Source organism: Hevea brasiliensis, chromosome 18 (assembly GCF_030052815.1).
Source record: "Hevea brasiliensis isolate MT/VB/25A 57/8 chromosome 18, ASM3005281v1, whole genome shotgun sequence".
NCBI lineage: Eukaryota > Viridiplantae > Streptophyta > Magnoliopsida > Malpighiales > Euphorbiaceae > Hevea > Hevea brasiliensis.
Genome location: NC_079510.1, coordinates 46367898 through 46377400, shown reverse-complemented (window position 1 = coordinate 46377400; position 9503 = coordinate 46367898). Strand labels below are relative to the sequence as shown.

Below are 9503 nucleotides of genomic sequence, written 5' to 3'. Positions count from 1 at the left end.
TGTAAATGTGCTAGTATATGTGCTTTTCACTATTGTCATTTAAATTGAAAGAAATCCACCCAAAGTATTAAAAGGAATGAGTTTGGGGGTGGCAATTTTAGGGACAATCATAAAAAAGAAAATGCAAGATACAAGTTTAAAGTATCAAAATGTCCCTCCATTTTTATGTGTTTTGTAAACTATGCTAGCACTCTACAATTCTCATTATGTATTTCTCTCCTCCATATATAAAAAAAAAGAGAGAAAAAGAAAAAAAAGTATAATAAAATAAGAAATGTACCTTATGTTGTCAAGATTGAAAATATTCTCATGCTTTGAATCCTTTTTACCCATTTTTCTTCTTAGCCTCATTTTTGAACCCCATGGCCCCATTACATCCCTAAAAAGACCTTTGATCTCTTGATAGTATTTGCTACATTAGTGGAGATAGGAGTAGGGAATTTGCCTATGGGATTGAAAAATTATCCATTCATTCATTTAATTCCATCATTCTATATAGAGACACTTTGACTATTGATTGTTCTAGAATTCCTTTTGAGCATGACTCTCTCTCTTTTGATTGGTTGGTTTGGGGATTTTGAATGATAATTGACTTGATGGCTAAGCGGTGAAAGCTTGGATAAGCATTAGATTCTTTGCATTTTGAAGGATGGGTATATGGATTGTTGGTATGGCTAAAGGTGTGTTTAGTTACTTTAATAGGTAATTTTCATAGCTCTTTGGATAAGGCAATCCTAAAAATTTTGCATTACATTTTAAAGTTTGCTTGAGGACAAGCAAAAGCTTGAGTTTGGGGGTATTTGATGCATACATTTTGCATAATCATTTAGGTTTAATTTCATAGCCATTTTATTTGATTATTAATCACTTTTAGCTAATTTCATTAGTTATTTAGTTAGTTTTTCATAATTGTCAATTTTGGATTAATTTGTAATTTTTACTTTGTTTTGTAGGAAAAATGGTGTTTTTGAAGGACTGAAGAGAAATTTTGCCATTGAGGAGTGACTTCTACAGCCAAAGATGTCAAAAACAAGTTTTCAAGCTGAAATATGCATTGACTAAATTGTGCATAACTTACCGCATAAGCTATGCAGATCTGCATAAGGAGAAAAATCACTATTCCAGAACCAACCGAAATGTGCATAAGGAGACTGCATAGCTTATGCACATTCACGCCTCCCTTATGCACTCTCACGAAATTGTGCATAACCTATGCACCAAGTCATGCAGTTTCGCATAAGTGAACCAGAACCAGCCGAAAACTGCATAAGGGACTGCATAACTTATGCAGTCCCATAAAGGTTTCATTAATGAGCTGGCAGAAGATTCCCTCAGAAAATTCCTCCTAGAACACACCATTTTAGGGCTCCATGTCAGAAAATGCTATAAAAAGGACCCTTATCCCATTTTAGGTAGGGGGGGGGGGGGGGGAGAAAAAGGAGCAGAAAAGGAAAGGAGAAGAGAGGCAGAATTTGAAGAGTCACTTTCACCTTCCACACCATTTTCAACCAAAATTTGCAGATTTCTTTCTTTCCTTACATTTTTCTACATTTCTAGTGTTTAATTTCTTATTCCTTAGCTTAGATTAAAGCTTTATTTCCACTTAAACTCAATATATCTTGTAAGCATTATGGATAGTGAGTAGTTTACTTTTGATTCTAGAGTAAGGGTTGTAATATTTGAGATATTTTGTGGATTTTGATTGGGTAATCCATATTTTGTGGTCTTAATGAGTTTCATTCATTTCTTGTGTGCTTAATGACATGCTTAGTGTACGATCCCATTAAGTGATGTTCTTAATCCATGGTTGAAGCACCGAAAGGAGAAGGCCCTGTGATAGATAATCAAGAAATTGGACTTAATTAACTTAGACCTAGAAATAGGCTAAGGATTAAGAGGATTCACAGATTAATTAAAGAATTTAATGGGTCTTAATTAACTCTAAGTCCACGAAAGTAGGATTAGATTGATTAAGGCACTCTTTGTCTCACTCGAAAGGGAATTCAAAGGATTTAAGAATTAATCTCCTTAAAACCCATAAGTTTCATAAGATTGGATAACCAATTTAAAATCCCAAAATAGCTCGAATATGAAATCCCGAACCCCGGAATCGCCTTTTTATCATTGCTAATTTTCAATTGAATTTAATTGCTTGCCATTTTAGAATCTTGCCATATTTGAACTTGCTTATTTCAATTTGATGTAATTTTAGTTTAATTAATACATTGATGAATAGAATATTAATTTTGCACATATAGATTTCACATTCTCAATACCCATCAATTCATTACTTTAATTTCAAAAATACTTCGATTTAGTCAACTTTTTTATCAAAAATTCAATCATTAACTCAACTCCTCGTGCGAACGATATCTTTACTGTATTACTTGTACGACCCGTGCACTTGCGGTTGGGCCACATAAAAAATCTGAATAATCAAGCATGCTTCTCCTTCACTGGCTTTAGAGAAAATAATAGAGTCATCCGCAAAGAGTAAGTGTGTAATTCGAGGCCCTCTCCTTGATAAAGATATACCCTACAATCCAGAACGCTTTAGTTTATGAGACAAATCCTCCACACATAATTGAAAAAGATAAGGGGAAAGAGGATCCCCTTGTTGGATTCCTCTAGATGGAACAAAAAAACCAGAATGGTGCCCATTAATCTGAAGAGAATATGATACTGACGTTACACATTGCATGACTCATCTAATCCATTCCTCCTGAAAACCAAAGGTGTACATCACGTGTTGCAGAAAATTCCATTCCATTCCACACACTCATAGGCCTTGTTAATGTCATACCATAATTCGCTCCTTTCCTTCTTATCTTTAAGGAGTGCATTAGTTCATGACCAATCATGATATTGTCTAAAATCAATCTTCCTTTAATGAAGGCGCTCTGTTCATCACCAATAATTCGATTCATATTGGGTTGAAGTCTTTGAGTGAGAATTTTGGAGATGATTTTGTAGAAAACATTGCAAAGCCTAATTGGTCATAAATCTTGCATTGTTTGCACTTGTTTTGCCTTTGTGAATTAGAGAGAGTACTGTATGATTAAAGCTTCTAAGCATATGACCACCTTGGAAGAAGCTCTTCACTGCTGTACAAACTTCCCCACCAATGATATCCCAATACTGCTTATAAAATAAGGTTGTGAGTCCATCATCGCTTGGGGCTTTAGAAGAATTAATGGGCAAAACTGCTCTACGAATTTCCTCATCATTGATTGGTTGTACAAGTTGCAGGTTCATATCAGTTGAAACATGGGGTCTGAACCCATTCGTGTTGGATTGGAAACTGATTGGTTCCTTGAAGAGTAAATATTCTTATAGTAGTTAATAGCAATGTCGAAGATATCCTCCTGAGTGTTTCTCCAAATCCCTTCTTTATCCTGTAGTTTTAAAATGTTGTTCCTCTTCTTCTTTGTATCACTTTTGCTTGAAAGTAACTAGTGCTTTTGTCCCTAAGTGCCAACCAGCCTTGGCGTGATTTCTGCACCCAAAACATCTCATCCCGTAGCAGTTCCTCTTTATGTTCCTTTATCATTAATTTGCGGTGTTTAAAATATAATTTTTTATTAATTTTTCAAAAGTATTTTTAATGGTAAATAATTGAAAATTATAATTATGCACCATTGGAAGCAGAGACTTTCAATTATTGGCTTTTGGCATTTTCCACTGTTAATTCCACTAATCACTATTTAATTGCTACTCGTTGATCATGAACAATGCACTGTAATTGCTTAACTAAATAGGCTTTATGTTTATTTTCCAAATGAATTTAAAGTTGTAATCTCTCATATGGATAATGTTATTGTTAGAGTCTGAGTACAATTGAAATTAAGAAATATAATTAGTTTAGTAAGTTTAATAGAATTAAAATTATGAAGTTTAATAATTAAAATTCTAAAATGACTAGTTTTTAGTTGCTTATATATATATGTGTAATTGATTGACCATTATATAGAATGTATTGTAGAGAGCTCACAAAGTGGAGCGGTGAATTCTATGAGTTTTGTTCAAGTGATTTTCAGGGTGAGAAAAATAATTAGTGGTTATAATTATTTTTCCTTAATAATAGATTTGTTGGTAGAGTAGATTTACGCCGAACTACGTTAAATTTCGAGTTCTTTAATTTGCGTGGGAGAGATATTCACAACAATTGATATCAGAGTTATGATTCAAGATGGTGAACACAAAATTTGAAGTGAAGCTATTCGACGGGAAAAATAATTTTAATTTGTGGCAAACTACTGTGAAAGATGTCCTTGTACAATAAGGATTAATTAAAGTATTGAATGAGAAGCAACCGGCGACCACGAAAGATAATGATTGAGAGCAGCTTCAATAAAAGGCAATAAGCATGATTAGATTGATGTTAGCTCCTAATGTGAAGTATAATGTTTTAGAGGAGACCTCACCAGTTATTTTGTGAAGGAAATTCAAGAGCTTGTACATGTCAAAGTCTCTCACAATTCGCTTGTACTTTAAAAAGGAGTTGTACCAACTCAGAATAGATGATAATACTAATGTGATGGATCACCTTAATATTTTTAATGAATTAATTACCCAATTAGCTAGTGTTGGTGTGAAGGTTAATGAAAAAGATAAAACCCTCTTACTTTTAACCTCTCTCTCACACTTTTATAAAAGTTTGGTGATAGTCCTAATAGTTGAGAAAGATACTTTGAAGGTGGAGGAGATTATCGCAACTATCTTGGATGATGAGAAGTTTAAGAAGACAAGTGGTAGCCATGAAAGTAGAGTTTTTGTTGCTGGTTCTAATCATATTAGAAGCAATCCACATGGAAACAATTGGAGAAGGAATAGTAGATTGAGCTCAAGACCACGGATAGACCTTGAAGATAGAGAATGCTATTACTATCATGAGAAGAGTCACATTCAATACCATTGTATGAAGATGAAGGAAGATTTTGCAGAGTTTAAACAATTCAAAAAGAGTCACGGAAAAAAAAAAAAAGAACTGCTACAATTGCAATGGATGATGACATTGATGGTGAATGTTTGAATGTGGATAATGATAAGGAAAAAACAAAATATCCATTATAAGATGAGTGGTTAATGGATTTTACTTGCCCATTCCATATTTGCTCAAAGGAGTAGTTTGATGTGATTAAAGAGAAGGAAGGAGAGAAAGTGAAGTTAGCTAATGGAAACAAGATGAAAGTTGAAGGTGTTAGAAGAGTAAAGATCAAACTGCATGGTGATCGAGTAAAAATGTTCGATGAAGTGAGGTATGTTCCAAAATTTGAAAGAAATTTAATTGCCTTGGGTAAGTTGGATTCTTTGGGTTATGGGCATTCAATTCATAGTAGATTCATGAGAGTTAGCCGATGTGCTTTTGTGATCATGAAGGGTAAGAAGATTGGTGCAAAGAAGGATAAGAAGATTGGTGTAAAGAATCTCTACAAATTGAAAGGAAATACATTGATTGCAAGAATGCAAATTGAGGCAAGAGGCAACATCAACAATCAAGAGTGTAAGGAAGTACCCAAGAAAAAATTGATTTTTATAAAAATTATGAAAACTAATTCTATTTCACTTAGAGGTGGAGATTGTTAGAGTTCAAGTCCAATTGGAATTAGAAAGTATAATTATTTTAGAAAGTTTAGTAGAATTTAAATTATGAAATTTAATAATTAGAGTCCTAAAAAGACTCGTTTTTAGTGGCCTATATATATGTGTAATTGGTTGGCCATTATATGGAATATATTATAGAGAGCTTACAAATTGGAGAGGTGTATGAAATTCTATGAGTTTTGTTTAAATGATTTTAAGGGTAAAAAAAATAATTAATGGTTATAATTATTTTGTATCTTTAATTTGTGTAGGAGAGATATTCACAATAGTTATATTTGCATATTTATATTTTATATAAAAAAATTATATATTAAAATGAAAGTGACAGGTTAATTTAAAATTCATATACTTTCTTCCCGATACGTGTCAGCCTTTTAATTAATAGCCATTTGCCTGCTCTAATCTGCAACCTGAAAGAAAAGCCATGGAACCAAAAACAACATGGCTTGGCAGCTCTCTTCTGGTGCCTTGCGTTAAGGAGCTTGTGGCTCAGCAACCCACCACCGTTCCACATCGATATGTGCGTCCTGAGCTAGACCTTCTCTCAATATCATCATCATCAGATGCCGCTTCCAAGTTCCAAGTCCCTGTTATAGACATGCACAGATTGTATTCCAAGGAGTCCATGGATTCAGAGCTGGAGAAGTTGCACCATGCATGCAAAGACTGGGGATTTTTCCAGGTAAAATTAGTATATCTACGGTCTAAGTCCCTATATTCGAATAGTGAAATTAAGTTTGATCATTGTGGCAGCTGATAAATCATGGGGTGAGCAGTTTTCTGGTGAAGAAAATGAAGAAGGAGATTCAAGAGTTTTTCAATCTCCCAATGGAAGAGAAGAAAAAGTATTGGCAACAAGAAGGGGACATGGAGGGATTTGGTCAGGCGTTTGTGGTGTCTGAGGAGCAAAAACTGGATTGGGGAGACATGTTCTACATGCTCACTCTTCCTGCTCGCTTGAGGAAACCCCATCTACTGCCAAAGCTTCCTCTTCCATTCAGGTTCTCTCTTTCTTTCTCTCCCTGTGTAATCTGCACATAAAGACAATAAGACACTAGCTAAGCTAGTTCATTTAAAGTCAATAGCTAGTTCATTTGAAGTCAATCAACATTAAATCATTTGGCTCTTTTTTGTGGTTCTTGTTCTTTTTATTTTTAAGAAAACTAATTGGATCCCAAATTGACTTGCTTAAAAAAAAAAAAGAAAAACTAATTAATATAATATTACATTTTTTATAAGTGTGTGATCTTTATCAGCCCAAACAATTTAATGTATAAGCATTAATTTCCTATTTAAGGTTGACAATATCAATCATGCACATATGAATCAATGGTCCCTTCAAGAAATTCAGCTATAAATAAAAGACTTTCTCTCCTCTCCTAACCATCTGTAAATTCTTATCCATTATCTTGCATGCAATGTAAAATATGTTCCTGTTTTTCAATAAAATTTAACCTATGAAGTATTGTGTCTGTTTTAAGTTTTTTATGGCAAAATTTTTTTTATCAGATTTATTTTCGATTGAGTTTAAATTCACAAAAATTTAGGAGAAAGGGAACAAAAGGTGGCATTAATATGGTGTTACTATCCTTATTTTCTGGCTTGTTGAGCAGAGATACCGTAGAAGCTTACTCATCAGAACTAGAAAAACTTGCCACGAAAATCCTTGGCCTTATTGCTAAAGTTTTAAGAATAGATCCCAATTATGTGAAGGATTTATTTGAAGGAGGGTTTCAAGCAATGAGAATGAACTACTATCCTCCATGTCCACAGCCAGACCTCGTCATTGGCCTCAGTGCCCATTCAGATGCTGTAGCTCTCACTATTCTCCTCCAGGTCAATGAAATGGAAGGCCTACAGATAAAGAAAGATGGCAACTGGGTTCCTATCAAGCCTCTTCCAAATGCCTTTATAATCAATATTGGAGACATTTTAGAGGTAATTAACAATGGAATTTTAGATTTTCTTTTAATTTCTTGTCCTTCTTATTTGATGAATTGGTTAACACGATAATTAAATTGGTCATTCATTGCAGATTCTGACAAATGGAATTTATCGAAGCATTGAGCATCGTGCTACAGTTAATTCAGATAAAGAGAGGCTCTCAATTGCAACATTTTACAACCCAAGATTGGATGGGGAAATGGGACCAGCCCCAAGCCTCATAACTCCAGAGACTCCCCCAATGTTTAGAAGCATAGGGGTTGAGGAATACTTCAAGAGATTGTTTTCTCGCAAACTTGATGGAAAATGGTATATAGATGACATGAGGATTCAGAATAAGGAACCCTAAAGCAGCTGAGCCAGTCCTACACAACACATTACGGAAGTGAAAATTAGTACCCCAATGAAATCAATGCCGCATATGTAAAAGCTATAAATTGTGACTCCAATTATACGTAGCACATACCATGCATTCTTATGAATAGTCTGTTAATTAGCACATCCACATAAATGAAATGGGTTTTGGTGGTAAAATTAAATCCGATCCATTAATTTCATTCGAAATTATTTGTAATTCGTTTTAATATGTATAAAATATAAAATATTTAAGTTCGAATGATTTAAAAAATTAAGAGTTTAAGTGAGAGCTGTATAATCTGAAAGTTTATTCATTTGAAATTAACCCAATTCAATCGATTCAATCAATTCAAAAATTTATTTAAAATTAAATGTAAATTATTTTTTTAAATTAATATTTTAACTCTAAACGGTCCATAATCCATAAACTAATTCAATTTTTTTATTTATAATAATTTGATAAGTAATTTGAATCTACCTATAATTTAAAATAAATCCATTTAAAAAGATGAAACATAATTTGTAACCTAAAATAACCAAAATCTGAATAATTTAAATAAACACAATTCGTTTAGTTTGATATCACTAATTTTAAGCGAAATATTATAATATTATATAAAAAATTTTAAAACTTAATTGTGAACTATTAGAATTTATATTTTTTTACTTCCTCAATCAAATAAGAAGTGAATTTTATTTTATTTTCCTAAAAGTCTAGGCAAGATGAGGGTTCTCTCAGCCTAAGGTCAGGATATACTACCAATTTTATTGAGAGATTATATTGAAACTTATAAATTGCCCATAAAAAAGGACAGTTAATAAGACTTAAATTTTCAATTTATTGGGAGAGTTAATTAAATTTTACTAACTAAACCAATCTTTATTGGTAGAAATAAATATTATTATAGCAATGATAATATATTAAGTATTTGAAATACAACTGAAATTTAATTTTATATGTAATCGAAATTTTTTTATAATGAAAATAGTGTTATAATTTTAAGCACAATTGAAGTTATAGTTATTAAAAAATTATAGTTTTAAATATTTTAAATTTAAAAAATAAATTTTTGTCATAACCTGATTTTGGGCCGGACTGGCACCAGGACTTATGTCAGCATAAGCCCTTAAAGCCGGTAGTAAGCCTAACTATTTCTAATTCATTCATAAAGCCCAATTTCAAGAAAACAAACAAACAAAGTTCAGCCATAAATTAAACTATTCAACAGAGAGCATTAACTTACCCGATCTGTAAATAAATAATATCAATAATATAGGAGCTCAACTCACTCTCACAATCCTCAAATCACATACATCAACACTTGGAAGCTCAGGTCCCTCCATCATCAATAATGAACATCTTGTACATCCATGCAATCTCACATAATTAATTTTACAATTTCAGAACTAAGTTATTACAACCCAAATAAAAAATACAACTATTGGTCAATGCGGAGTTCTAAATTTAAATAAAAGATAATAAATCAAATCAAAATATTTTCTGTTTAAGCCTGTGGGGAAAGAAAGCAGGTTAATTGCAAATAAAGCCGCCTGTCACCTAAAAAAAAAATAGTTGAACAGGGGTGAGCATTCGACTT

The 9503-nt window shown here is 32.7% G+C and overlaps 1 protein-coding gene across 1 annotated transcript; it reads left to right on the top strand.

Annotated features, from left to right (window-relative positions):
* Positions 1 to 5975: 5975 nt before the first annotated feature.
* LOC110668583 (protein SRG1) lies at positions 5976 to 8087 on the top strand. Its single transcript, XM_021829908.2, has 4 exons — positions 5976 to 6286; positions 6358 to 6605; positions 7218 to 7542; positions 7640 to 8087. Exons 1-4 carry the CDS (start codon positions 6029 to 6031, stop codon positions 7895 to 7897), a joined length of 1089 nt encoding a protein of 362 aa, XP_021685600.2. The 5' UTR covers positions 5976 to 6028; the 3' UTR covers positions 7898 to 8087.
* Positions 8088 to 9503: the final 1416 nt, after the last annotated feature.